General features: G+C 40.1%; 1 protein-coding gene across 3 annotated transcripts in view; it reads left to right on the forward strand.

Moving 5' to 3' along the window:
- Positions 1-14669, forward strand: part of PARVB (parvin beta) — a 67937-nt gene that overhangs the window by 31591 nt on the left and 21677 nt on the right. For all 3 annotated transcript variants that reach the window (XM_069864819.1, XM_069864838.1, XM_069864829.1), the window contains exons 4-6: positions 5952-6054; positions 9901-10041; positions 10888-11003. In XM_069864819.1, the coding sequence (XP_069720920.1) occupies positions 5952-6054; positions 9901-10041; positions 10888-11003 (360 nt within the window). The remainder of the gene's footprint in view (positions 1-5951; positions 6055-9900; positions 10042-10887; positions 11004-14669) is intronic.

A 14669-nucleotide genomic window follows, 5' to 3' on the forward strand; every position in this document is an offset into this window, starting at 1 on the left:
GGGGTTCTTCTAGCTCTCTTTCAAATACTTTAAAAAAAAAAAAAGGACGTGCTTTCCTTGTTGGTCATGTGTGTTTCTTATTTATTGGGTGTAAAGGTGGAGGAAATCTTTTTTGCTTTTTATTCAGATATGGCTGGAGGGTAAAAGTTTCAAAAGTTTAATTGCTGGTTGTCATCCTAAATAATAAATAGAGTTAATAGGCTGTGGGAATTGAATTAGACTTTGAAAAGATATTTTAACATTTCACGTAAGTGGCAGATTTCTTACAGTTTTCTTGTGTTTTTTTGGTAGGAAAGGTATAAAGAGCTTCTAGTAGTTGAATCAAAAATTCAGCAGCTTGCAAGAATGGGATCTTGTCTGGAAGTGCCTTGCCTTGACAAAAGACAGCAAGTCACAGCTGCAGGGTGCTTTCCTGCCTTGCAAAGTCTTCTTTAAGATCAGCTGATATGGCAACAACTTTTGGCCTTTAAAGCCTCATGTAAACTTAATGCAGATCCAAACAGTGCTGTTCTAGGTACTCCCTGAAATCAGTAAACATTCTCATTTATAGTGAGTAATTTACTGTCCTAGAAATCATCACCTTTTTCCATGTTTAATTTTATGGCTTTTTAAAATTCAGTGATTAACAGAAGATAAAAATAAAGGCACTGTCCTTCTGGTACGATTTCATGTGTGAGGAGGTGAAACTGTGCTTCCTGAATGCTCTGTGGTTGACTTTTGAAAACAAGAAGCCTCCTCTTTGTTTACAGCCTGCTGGTGCTTTGTGCTTAGTCAATAGTTTCCAGGCCTGAATATGGATTTTTCATATTAATTTCCATGCTCAACCCTGAAGCTGGTTAAGCTTTCATATCTTTGATCTCTGCTTCCTAATTCTCCCTGAAGTCAGAGAGAAAAGGGTCATTGAAATGAGGGCTTTCTTTCTTTGCTGTTTTTAGTGACTGGGCTTCCTGTTTTTCCGTTGTACCAGATGTGTTCATGTATTTAGTCTTATTTTTCATTTTATTCATTACTGTATGGTGGTGACTGTGAGGTCCTTATGCCCTTGAACTTTGCAGATTAATTCTGAATGTGCCTCACTGCCATGGGAGCAGCCAGCCTGTGGAGCGAAAGTACTTCACTGAGCTGTTGAAGTTTGATGTAAAATCCATCTTGCATTAACTGAAAAAACAAATCGGCGAGGCAGACTTGTTTTTCCTTCTAGATTTCTAGCACTCTTGTTGCAGCTAACTGCCTTGTGGTGAATTTCAGTTTTCAGGACAGTGTTTAATGCAACATGGATCATTTAACAAAACGTATGCATTTGTACTAAAATTATGATAAATGGATGTGTCAGAATTTAAAGCACCGCTGGAGATATTACAACTACAAATGCATGTGTCTGAACACTCGATGCAGCTCAGAGATGTTTTATTTGAGTATGGATATGTATGAAAGGGCAGGCATAGTTTTGAGGACATGGGGATGTTGTATTAAACATTTTAAAATCTTGATGCTAATCCCAAAAACTATAGAAGACTATAGAAAAGCAGTTTTTAATGAACGTATGACAAATTCTGTGACCTTACAAACATTTCCACGTAGCTGCATGCTGTTTTTCGAGTCTCCAAATACTAAACAAGATCAGTCTCAGTGCACGGAAAATCATTTGCTACAGGTGGGATCTCGTGGTGACTTCACCCATCATTGGGTGAAGAGAGACATAAGAGAGACATGGTGTTATGACTGTCTCTGGGAGAACAGGCTTTGCAATAAACCTCTTCCTCAGTCCTGCAGTGTTGCTCTTACATGCATTATTTAATGCAGCAAATATAGCCCGAGCTTTAAAGGCAACATTGAACTGCAGATGTATGAAGTGCAAGCACAGAAATGATGGAATGAGTAGAGAAGTGAGAGACCAGACAGACCAAAGTTAAGCATAATTTCATGCACAGGAAAAGTTCTCTGTCTGCCCCTTCTGTCTGGCTCCTACATTAGAAGGTACTTCCATACTTTTATTTTTAATTCCTTGGCATTTTCTAGATTCTGACTTCAATACCATTCATCACAGGACAAATAAAATAGTGTTTATTAATGCTTTCAAATAGTTTAGCATCCCAGATCTTCCTTTAACAAAGTTTCTGAGGACTTTTGGATCCATGCCAAGTAGTGTCCATTAAGGGTCTGCACTGTGAACAGTGCTGTTTATTATCATCATCAATGATATAGACAGCAAGACTGAGTGCACCCTTAGCAAGTTTGCAGATGACACCAAGCTGAGTGGTGCAATTGTCACACCAGAAGGACGGTATGTCATCCAGAAGGGACATGGACAAGCTAGACAAGTGGGCCTGTGTCAATCTCATGAGATTCAACAAGGCTTAGTGCAATGTCCTACACCTGGGTTGGCACAATCTGTGGTTTCAATATAGGATGGGGAATGACGTGACTGAAAGCTGCTCTGCAGAGAAGGACTTGGGGGTGCTGATTGATAAGAAGCTCGTCATGAGCCAGCAATGGGCACTTGCAGCCCAGAAAGCCAGAAAGCCCAGAAAGCCAACCAGCATCAAAAGAAGCATGGACAGCAGGTCAAGGAAGGTGGTTCTCCCCATCTATTCCGCTCTTGTGAGACCCCACCTGGCGTATCATGTCCAGTTATGGAATCCTCAACATAAGAAGGATATGGAACTGTTGGAACAGATCCAGAAGAGGTCTGCAGAGATGATTAGAGGGCTGGAGCACCTTTGCTATGAGGTTGAGAGAGTTGGGGTTTTTCAGCCTGCAGAGGCAAAGGCACAAAGGAGACCTTATACTGGCCTTTCATTACCTGAAGTGTAGGTGTACAAGAAAGCTGGGGAGGGACTTTTGACAAGGGCTTGTAGTGATAGAACAGGAGGAATGGCTGTAAATTGGAGAGGGGAAGATTTAGACGAGATATTAGGAATAAATTCTTCACAATGACTCTAGTGGTGAGGCACTGGCACAGATTGCCCAGGGAAGTTGTGGAATGTCCCCTCCCTGGAAGTGCCAGGTTGGATGGAGCCTTGAGCAGCCTGATCTAGTGGGAGGTGTCCCTGCCCATGGCAAGGGGATTGGAACTGGATGATTAAGGTCCTTTCCAATTCAAACCATTCTATGATTCTATGATCTTATATAACTTTGATTTCTTCAGTTGTTTTTCTGTTGATGTCTATGTATGTCAAACTTGTATTGTTTTGGAGTTGGGCAATCACCTTATTGACAGGCTTTGAAAATCTCTTTCTAGATGATCTGGGACAAGAAAGTATCTTGTTAATTAGGACTCATTTTTCAGTACCTCTGATGTACAGTTTCCAAGGTGAAGGATGGTATGCCTCATTGTCTTCCAGTTGTGGGAATCCTTTGCTAACTTGTCTAATGTGTCTCTCCAGCCCTTGACCATAAATGTCCTTCTATCCCCTGAAAAAGATTGGAAGAGGCAAGAATAGCTTGTTAGGGTTTTCTCTCCACACATGGTCATGGTTCCCCCGACCTGTGTAGCAGGTGTTCTGCTAACTGTTTAATTTAGTCTGTATCTTCTTGCGTTTAACTTTTGCTGGCTATAATCTCTCATGAACTAATTTTGGTTGGGGTTTTCAAAGGAAATCCAGAGGTGTGATGCCCTATGCCAGATGGTAGCTGACATGTTAGGATTTTTTGAAAAACCTAGCTTTAAATCTAGAGGAGAAGGACTGGGCAGGGGGTGTTTACCTGATCCAAAGACTGCTGAAGAGGCATCCCGAGAACTGCTAGAGGGTGAAACGCAGGAAGGGCAGTTGTCTTGACATTTTTCTCTGCCCATATGTGATATGTATCAGGCTGTGTGACACAGAAGCAAGATGGTTTCCAGGACATGTTAGATCATGTGTCAGGAGACAGGCTTCCTAACGTTGCTCCTGTGGCCACAGTCAAAATGAGAGGAAGACTGTGCCTGCCAGGACATGGTGCAGCAATACCCATTTCAATCCAGGACCTCAAGTGCCAGCGGTAGTTAGTGTGTCAGCAGGCTGGGCCGCTCAAGCAGAAATGCAGTTGTCAATTCATTGGCAGTGAAAGCCATAAAGGTATTGCAGAAGGGGAACATGAGGCAGGAGATGAAAGGGAGAAACTCCTGCCCAACAAATGGCATTAAGTGTATGAAAGTGTGGAACAACTTGGTGGCTTGTATCGGAAAAGTGGTGGTAGCTGTAACTGTGCAACAGAGGCCATTTGATAGAGGGAAAGGCCCAAGTGATAGATCACATTCCTGCAAGGTCACAGGGGAGCAGTGAGGGGGTAATACTGATGCAGAGCACATCCTTGTGTATACACATCTTTCTTCAAACATCACCTCCATTTTCCTTTACCTGCTCTAGAGAAGATCACTTTTGATACAAGTTGCTGATATTTACTTGTGAATAACTTATCAGTAAAACTGTATTTTGAAATAAAGCCCTTCAGAGGAGTCAGTTTTATTAGAGACTTTTCATCCCTCTGGACTGCTTAGACTGCAGTAGTGATTTACATACCTTAGCACTGATGCTGGTACTTGTTTTCCATGATTTAACTGGTTGCCATTTCACCCAGCTAAAATTTGCCACTTACACTATTTTTAGAATTAAGTTTCAGTCTTGCTCATTTTCAGAATGCTTTTGAAGTACTAAAGATGGAGATTAGAGGTATGTGAAGCATTAGTGTTTCATGTTTGGATTGTAAACTTCTCTGTGGATACTATACATAGCACAACTTAATTGAGGTTGGTAGATTCAATCAATCTCAGTTGGCAAGCTGAATTACCAAAATGTCCATGTGACCAACATATTCAAATGCTCATGTTTCCTAGGACTGGCAAGGTGGGTGTTTTCCAGTGCAAGCCTGTCTTGTTTATTTGCTTTTGTTTCATTATCTTCTATCTGTTAAAAGCTCAAAACTTTTTTAGCCATTGTGAGTGCCAAGAAGAGGCAGAAGTATGGGATCTAATGACAAAGTATCTTTAAGGAACCCACACTTCTATATGAAACAAAATAAAAGCTGCAGAATTATTAAATGAGACTCGTTGCTTTAGGTGTGTCTAGTTAATGGATTTTGCATGCCTGTGATTGGCAATACACTTCTCCATTTATAGAAAACAAGGATTTAGCACCATTTAACATTGCATCTCTTCCCACAGAACTACATTATTTTTGCTTAAGTAATTTAATTTTCCAAATAATAAATTGGAAGAAAGCACTACTGCCAACTTCAAACATTCAAGACTATAAGTGTTTGGAAATTATTTTCTTTAGCTATTTTAGTTCCTTTTCTTTTTAAGAGTTCCTTATGTTCATTCCTGTTTTGCAGACAACTGAACGATTTTTATAGTTAAGGTAGTAAGCACATGGGGACTATTACATATGTTCTAGAATGGCTATCAGGCCCATTTGACCAAAATTTTAATTCCAGACTTCTGCAACAGCTTAAGATAAAATGTCTTGTCCTCTTGCTAGTGGCAGGAATCTAGCTAGTGGTTCTGTGTAGCTCCTGTTAGCAGGACTGTTCACACTTACCTCTCTGAAGCATTTCTTTCTGACATGCCACTCGCATCTATTCAGGATATAGATCATGTAATCTTTCCTGTGATCTGTTGGCAGGTCTGCTGTTCACATAAAATGGGTAAGATATAAGTTTTGGGATCTAAAGGATGTAAATACTAGCAAAGATTATTGTTGTAGAGCTGCTAGTTTCTACTTGCTTTAGAGAGGATGCAATAAGGAGACATTTTAATACGGAAAGATTTAGGGCACTCAAATTGCTAAGCTGCAAGACCTGAATTAAAAACAACAGAGCAAAAGTTTCTCTTTGTCTGTTATTTCTTTGTGACTTGGAAATAAATAAATATGGTTGGTTTTACTCTGTTTTATATTCCTGATTATTGCTTCAAATGGAAGATACATATTTCAGTGGTTTTTAGACATTAGTTTCCTTTTTCTCTATTTTAGGTTCTAATTGACTGGATTAATGATGTGCTGGTGGAAGAGAGAATCATTGTCAAACAGCTTGAAGAGGACCTTTACGATGGGCAGGTGCTGCAAAAGCTGCTAGGTGAGTTCACACAATAGAAGGCGGCCCCAAAGACTGGAAGGAGCCCAAAGTTAACATCTTTCAAAGCTGCAGACAGCAGCAGGTCTGTGCAGTAACTCACCATTTCACCAGAGAGAGAGTTTGTTTAACCAATTACTGCCATGTCAGCTTCTCCATCTGTTTTTCTCGGGCTCTCTGCTGAAAGGGAAGGAAAGCCAGATGATTCTTAGGTATCTGTTTCATGGACCTAAGTATAGTCCAGACAGGTGAAGTATGTGACAGAAAAAAGGTGATGAGATTTGTGCTTATAGTTGGGGACCAAGCAGAAGCCATATGGTAAAAGTTCTTTTCAGTATAGTTTACTTTTGAAAGCTTTTGGACTGAGAGTTTTTTTGAGGTCCTGATAGAATTTTAGGGGAAAAAAATGACAAAGAGAGAATGCATGGCAGCAGGCACATAGTCATAATGTGAGCTTATGTGCAAATGATTTATGAAAGGCCCTACTCAGTTAAGCAGTTGTCATTTTGCAACCCTCTTACATCTTTGCAATGTGTGTGTTCATGCAAGATGGAGAAAATTTTATGATAATGCACTGATTTATGGGGGTGCTTTTAGCAAACAAAGAGACTTGAAGGTTCAAATGTCATTGTAATTCCACACTGTTTCTTGAAGACAAATAGTCAGACTACTCTCAGTTTACTTATGACATGTTTTCAAGAGTGGTCTGGGATGTGGGATGGTATGTGTCAGAGTGGGCAAGAGGACCTAGTAGTGCAAATTCCACTGATACTAATGGATGCTGCTTACTGAATTTTCTGCATATGCCCCTTAAATAATAGATCGGCAGTGTGTCAGGGAACATTAACAAGTTTTAAAATTTATTGAAAACAGAATTGGGGTTGTTCAGTCTTGAGAAGGGGCAAAGGACACCTTACAGTGGCCTTCCAGTACCTGAAGTGTAATAAAGTGTACAAGAAAGCTGGGGAGGGACTTTTGACAAGGGTATGTAGCGATACGATGAGGAAAATGGCTTTAAATTGGAGAGGGAAAAATTTTAGACGAGACGTTAGGAAGAAATTCTTCACAATGAGGGTGGTGAGGCACTGATACAGCTTGCCCAGGGAAACTGTGGGTTCCCCATCCCTGGAAGTGTTCAAGGCCAGATTGGTTGGGGCTTTGAGGAGCCTGGTCTGGTGGGAGGTGTCCCTGCACATGGCAGGGGGGTTGGAACTAGATGATCTTTAAAGTCCCTTCCAACTCAAACCATTCTATGATTCTGTGATTGAAGTACTTCTCTATTTCTGTCATTTATTTTAAAATATGTATATATATCTTTGTCTAAGTTAAATGTCCAGAAGAAACATGCTCTTGAATTTGAGAGCAGAAGTATTTCTATTATTGGAGTAATAGGTTTTGGTGACTCTGAAATGTTTTGGAAGAATCCTTAGAATTGAAAACCTTCCCATTTTGTGAAAACAGTTTTGGTGAAGTGTGGGGATTTTTGCTTTTAAAGACTGGAATAATATTATATAATTTGAATACGTTGAAATAGTCCTGACCTAGTCCCAGCAGAAGACTGAGTTTGGCCATTTCTTTCCTTAGGTTAGAGGGAGAAAAGAGATCAGCTCTTCCCATTGCTCTTGTGGCTAGAGGACTCTACCCCACCTTCCTCAGCTCTCTTTCTGTGGTCTTTGGCAAGGGCCACAATGCAGGGGAAGAGAAGTATGACTTGTCCATGACTTTGGCAATGAGTAATTGTATTACAGAAACAATTCAAATTTTAGTAGTGGCATTTTACAAAATTTCCTGATTTAGTTCATTTTTGGAAGTAATCAACCATGATGTGACAATGTGTCACAAATTCTGATTTAGGATCCTTCCAATTACATCATTTTTTTGCAAATGGGTTATTTAGATTGCTGAAAGAACCACTGTAAAAAGTATTAGCAAGGGGTTTTAATACGAAGTTGTAAAAGTGGGACAACAAAGTTTGATAGCAGAGTTCACTCTCTAACTGTATGACACAAGCTTTTGAGCAATGATTCAAAGTTACCACAGTACAAGGTTATGTGCAATAGCAGTCGCTTGTCAAATATCTACCACTGGTAAAAATTCTTTCTGCTTTGAGGAGCACCCTTGAGAGGCATCCCAGCTCAAAGGGAAATCACTACCATGCAACCATGCTGCCTGGCAGGGATAGTTCAAAAAAGACTCACTTTGGCTGTCATGTTTATGGGATAAAAGGGGTTGCCTTGTAGTCAAAAGTACATCTGATGAGAAAGGTACGCATGAGATACCTTATGCCCAGAACTGTCTTTGTTCCTTGATGAATGAGTCTTGGAAAAGCCACCTGGTATTCATGTGTTAATCACATGTTCCAAGGTCATATGCCTCATTGCTCATTATGTCACTCTACTTCTCTGCAGGTTTCCAGAGAATATCTTGCATCTAGAGAAGTTTCTGTCCTGCCTACGGCTCAGGCCTTTTACATCCTTTGGAGCCTCCACCAAGTTACTGCTAGTTTGGTTAAGGGATTGAGTGCATCCATTACGCAGTGTCATAACAGAATGATGCAGTTGTACCAAATTACTTCTTTCTCAGAAGCTAGTACAAGTCTGTGGGTTCTACGAGTCTGTGACTCTTGATGGTTTGAGGACGCAAAATTTGTTTTAGCTTAAATTCACATCTTCAGCTAACATGAAATAAAACTTGTCAAGCTGAAGTAAATGTCCATGCAATGTTTCCCCGGTTTTTGTCCTAAATTAGCTCGTTGTTAGAAAAGGCCATGTCATGGTTTAGCCCTACATGGCCAAATTTTCAGCAGCTAAAACCGTGCAGTTGAGCCTCCAAAATCCCTTCCCTCCACACTCTGCATGTAAAGGGGAGAGGGAAATGAGAGGAAAAAGACTCATGGGTTGGAAACTAAAATACAGTTTTAATGAAATGATAACAATAACAATAATGAAACATAATTAGAAAGTAATAAAAGAGATACAATATATGACATCGCACCCCAAGCCCACCCTTCAATTACTATATGTCACCACAAATGCTGCAAAGCAGACACAAAGGAATGGGTCCATGTCTAGGATGGACCTGAACTCGGGAACTGGATTCAGGAATGCATGGATCTGGGATAAGGAACAACCAGACAGAGATGACAGATCCATCCTCACTGGATGTCAGCCATCGCAGAAGAGCTAGACCCTTGTGATCTCTCAAGTTTGTACTGAGTATGATGTATATGGGATGGAATACTCTGTTGGTCACTTTAGGGGCACCTGTCCTATTCGCCACTCCTCACAGGTGCAGCCCCTCTTCTGCTAACTTGAGGATGGCCTTGGTTGGGTGTAAGCATTGGCCTTTCTGCATACCAATGCCTTATGTTATCAGTTTAGAGAAGAACACTGTCTCAAAAAACATGCAGTTAGCTTTCAGAAAAATGAAGTTACTTACAGCAACTGAGTTAGTCACAAAAATGACTCATTTACCTCAAACTACAACAGTCCATTAAACCAGTTCAGATTCCTTGTGTAGTGAAGGCTCTGTTATGCCAAATACTTTCAGCACTGAAAGAAAATGAAAGGTACAATAAATACTATTGCCAGCTTGATACCTATCTGAAAGCTGTTATATGTTTTGATACCTGATTGATCAGCATGTTCTGCCAGACCTTACCAGTTTTCTTACACAGGTTTTGTTGGAATTGACACACTTTGATGAAAGTTTTGCTTTCAGCTCTCTGTTTTTTGAAGAAAATAATTCTCTTGGAAAATTTCTAGCAGAGTCCAGCTCTGCCTAGTGCTCTGTGCTCATTATTGTCACGCAGGCCTTAGTCTGATTTTGCCTTTTCTCTTTCAAATACAGAAAAACTAGCTGACCGTAAACTGAATGTGGCAGAAGTGACCCAGTCTGAAATTGGTCAGAAACAAAAGTTGCAGACGGTCCTGGAAGCTGTCCATGATTTGCTCCGACCCCATGGCTGGACAATCAAGTGGAATGTTGACTGTAAGGACTCTGTTATACTTTTTGCCTTAGCTTCACAAACAGGGAGGACGTGATAATCAATAGGTTGATCATATTCTCTGTGATGCAGCTTGTTTTTAAAAGTTATTTATTTACTTGTGCAGAGGGTGTTGCCACATCCATGTATGGATACTAACTGGTACCTTCTTCTGTGGTCTTTATTTAGAGACAGATATACATGGCTATGGGATAATTTTAGTTATTTGTTCCTTTAAGGATATGCTTTCATTAGAAAGTTTTTTGTTTGCTTCCTGAATTTGAATCCCTAAAGATGTGTGAAATGTCTTAAGTCTTTCAAGTACTAGAGGGTGGTCTAATCCTTCAGGCGACCACAGTGAGAGTAAAAGGATCCTTCATCCTGCTGGAGGATTCAGCTTCTGACAGGCTAAGTAGAAAGTACCCTGTGTTCACGCATGACCTAAAACAATCCAAAAATGAGAGTGGAATTTGTGAAGTCCCTTCATCTAGGTAGTATGTGGGGTGAATCTTGTACTGCCAGGAAAGCCTATATTAATATTTTTGAAGTCTATTAAAAGCAGAGTTCTCAGAAGGCAAGTGATTGAGTCTGCCTGTTGTCTTTGACTAGAGAGGGAACTGAAGTGTTTGTACATTGCTAGGCATGTAACCCAAAGGGAAGGTTGAATCTAGGCTTTGCTACCTGTAAAATTGTATTGTAGGCCTGTTAATTTAGGAAAAAGAGGAAGAAAGAAAGAAGACTAGTGTTCACCAAAGACATTTTCACTGCCTTTTTCCTGCCTGTTTTTAAGAGCTGTTTAAAATAAGGCCTCAATCTTCTTTTATTTGCTTCATTTTCTTTGTTCCCTGCAGCAATCCATGGCAAGAATCTGATTTCCATACTTCACCTTCTGGTATCTTTGGCAATGCATTTCCGGGCTCCTATTCGACTGCCTGAACATGTGTCTGTACAAGTGGTAGTTGTACGGGTGAGTATGAACTCATAAGAGAAATTGATCAGAACAATCATTGATTATTACTGACTCTGCAGTACTAGGCTGCTCCCATCCATTGCTGCCTGATTTCTTGTAATTTAGGAAGGTCTTGTCCCAGCTGTTTAGTGTGTCTTGGGAATGCATTTTTGGTGTGCTTACATGTGATCCCCATCTGCTACTGTGATATCTAGCTAAAAACATCTGATGGGATTTTGTGTAAGAAAGAGTAGTGTCAGTAATACACGTAGAATTTCACTAGTCTGGAAACCCTGTTAGTGATGTTGTTTTTCCCCAGTGACTTATTTAGACTTAGACATGTTATTTTCCTGGGCATGCTAATAGACTTTCATAATTTCTTTCATAGCCTTCTGCTTTTGTTAGCTTTCCTTAGATTTGGAGAAGATATTTGACCTGAAGAACCCTGACTTCTTCCCTCCTGCCCTGGATATTGCTCTAGTTATTCCTTTCTCTGCTTGGCGTTTGCCATTTTCTTTCGTTCTCCAAAGACTATACTTTTGGAGCATATGTACTCTTGCTATTTATCTTGCATTCTATCCCAGCTGAAGCTTCTGTGACAGCACAGTCTGTATTGCTTTTCTCGACAGCTGTTGAAATGCCAGGCAGAGCTGTTCCAGCTGGCACTCTGATCATGCTGTGACTGTTGGCTGTGATGCTTAGTGCTGTTGTCACAAGGCATCCTCAGCTGCTGGCAGCAGAATGTGGAAGCACTTTCTATGTGTGCTATTTACTGTTAGAGCTGTCAGGCTGTAGTAGGATTGCTCTCAAGAGTAAAGAAGATAATGTGATCTTGGACTCTTGTTTTGCAAATGTGGATCACCTTACAAGATGCAATTGCATGGTGGTTGATTAGGCAAGCCTCATCTTGCTTTACACTTAAATAATGGCATTTTCCAGGGTGCCTGCTTGAATGTTTTAGAGGTATGATGTAAAAAAGTAATTGATGGCTACTCCCTCGGTCACAGTAAATGTATGTATTATCTTTAAGAGTTGATTTTGAACTGCTTTCAGGCTGCTATAGGTCTTTCATTTTAAGAACTGTGAGTTAGGTATAGAGTAACATGAACATAAATAAGAGACTTATTTCTTTTTAAATTTCTTTTGACTGCCTTGGAAAGATAGAGAGGAAGAATGTAAATACAAGATGGTCAGCAGTCCTCTGTCATCCTGATGCTAGAAATTTCTTTCTGCCTAGTACAGTGAAGTGTCTTCTGTAACTGATAAGTCAGAGAAAAAAACTTAGGTAAAGAATCAAAGCCTCCCTTTCCTTGTCTTTGGTTCAAGCTTCAGGACCCTCCACCTCTGTAGCAGAGGAAGGCTGTGGAGTGTTTGCACGTCTTTTCCTGTTGGAGGAATATAGAGAAGACACCTACTGAGAGCACGTGGTTCGCCGGAGTCCCTGCATCTTGAGACTAGATAAGGCTGAGGTGAAGACATGATGAAATAAAGGCTCACAGAAACTAGGGAAGAAAGAGAAAGAGCAATGTCTGTGTCCCCAGTGGAGTGCCTGAAGGTATCAGAGCAGTAGTACAGTAAGAACTAATTTAAGCTAGAGAGGCTATAAGGTCTTGCTCTTGGACCTTGAGCCTGGAGTCCTGGAGATGGTTATGGCAACTGCTGGCTGTGAGCTTACCTCAGCTGGCCTCAGCTTATGGCCTCAGCTGGTGAGAGGAAGCTTGTTTCAGCCTCCTTATCCCTTTGCTTTGTTTATTTAAACGGAAAGCCAGGCACAGAATAAGCTGAAATATGTTTCCTCTGGAACGATAACTTTTGCCTTATAGTTTGCTAAATTGAATTTTTGTAGTTCAGCATCCATAATCTAATCTAAAAATACATGCTGGTTCAGTAATACGGATCTCTTGAAATAGATTTTATTTAGCCTTTGTTATACTAATGACAAAACAGAAGAATGGTAATAAGGTTAATATTGTTCCTAATCCAAGTAAGAAAACTATTATTAAGAAGATAATTATCATTATTATTATCAATTTATTGTTAAATAATCTTTTATTGCAGATCCCAGTAATGATCAGGATCTCTCGAACTAGATCACAATTAACATGAGATGTCTGATCTGAGAGGTTGTAATTTAAATGCCTCTTGCTTGAATATGTATTTAAAGGGATTAATCAACAGTTCAAGTGACTTCTTTGTAAGGTCTGCAGAACTGACCCCACAGCAAGAAAACCTTGCAAGATGTTGTGGGAGTATTGTGCAAGAATACACCCACACAGCAGTTTTCAAAAGTAGTTAAGTCTCACTTTCATGGGTGCCTTTGGCACTTAGGATTATCATTATCAACTTCGTTGAGCTGTCCTCACACTATGCAGATGTATGAGATGCTTCTTGCCCGGAAAAGATGTGATTACACTATGCACTAAAAATAAAAGTCATACTGGCTTAGCAAGTTACTGCTTAGTCAAGCTGTGTGCATTTCCATAGCCCACCCCAGAGCAATGCAGAATACTTTATTAGCTTGTGTAAGTGTTGTGGGCTACTCCATGAAGTAAGATAATATTATGATAGCAGTGTGCTAATGGAAAGTATTTGTGAAGATCTCCACAGACTGGTGGTGATTCTGGCCTTCCCTTAAATTCTGCCCTTCCTAAAACATTCTGAGGTGACAGACTGAAAGTTGTTAATTTTTTTTCATTAAAAATAGTTAATTTAGAGTCTGAGAAAGACCTGTAGCTAGATCTCTATCTGTTAAACAATACACTATCCTTTTTTGGTCTTGCACTGCCTAGTTTGCTCAGAAACCTGCAAGTGTTTTGGAGACAGTTTTGCGCTTTACCTTCTTTGCCAAGAACTTTTACCTACCTGTTTTTTTTGTCAGTCTTACCTAAAATAACTGGAAGACTAACCCAGCAGAAAACCGTTTAAAAAAAAATATTATTTTATAATGGACACCATGAGATAGCCCCGCTCAAGAGCAGAGTTCCTGAAACCTGCTTTCAAATGTTCTTGAAATCAACCTCCAGAATTGGTTTTCTTGGTGTTTCTTTTTGTTTGAAACAGAAAATTTCGTAACAATGGCAATATATGTCCAAGTTATACATGTCCTAGCAGAGTGAGGGTTTAGGTGGGTCTTCTAGTTAAGATCCTGTTGATAGCTAGTTCAAGTGCTGAGCTGAGTGTAAGATGATACATGTTTTAATACTGGTGCCACTCGGCATGTGCCCGTTCCAGTGCTCCTCAGTGAGGCCAGGGAGGAGAGAAACTTTGTGGTTTCTGTGTGTGCTTCCAGTGAGAACTGGAAATCCTGAGATTTTTCTTCCATGTGATTCTACTGCCTGATGTTTGAAACATAAACTTGCAAGAAATACCCTAATTCAGGAAAACAAAAGCATTCTCAGGAATACATGTAAAAATTGTTCTTAAGGCTCATTGTGTTGATTATTTTATGAGGCTCAGGAATTTCCTTATTTTGCACTTAGCTTTCCTTGTCTTCATTTTTTAAATTGCGTCATGTCCCACCTTGGTGCTGCTGGGAAATCAGAGATATTTTTACAGTAATTCCCTTGTGGTCTTGAGTTGCAGACTGAAAGGTCAGAGGCAAGACAGGATGAAGAATAAATGTGTCTGGTGGCAGCGGTACAAGGAATCGAAATTTTATCAAAGGATGACATTTGCTTTTGGATT

Source organism: Phaenicophaeus curvirostris, chromosome 1 (genome assembly GCF_032191515.1).
Source record: "Phaenicophaeus curvirostris isolate KB17595 chromosome 1, BPBGC_Pcur_1.0, whole genome shotgun sequence".
Lineage (NCBI taxonomy): Eukaryota > Metazoa > Chordata > Aves > Cuculiformes > Cuculidae > Phaenicophaeus > Phaenicophaeus curvirostris.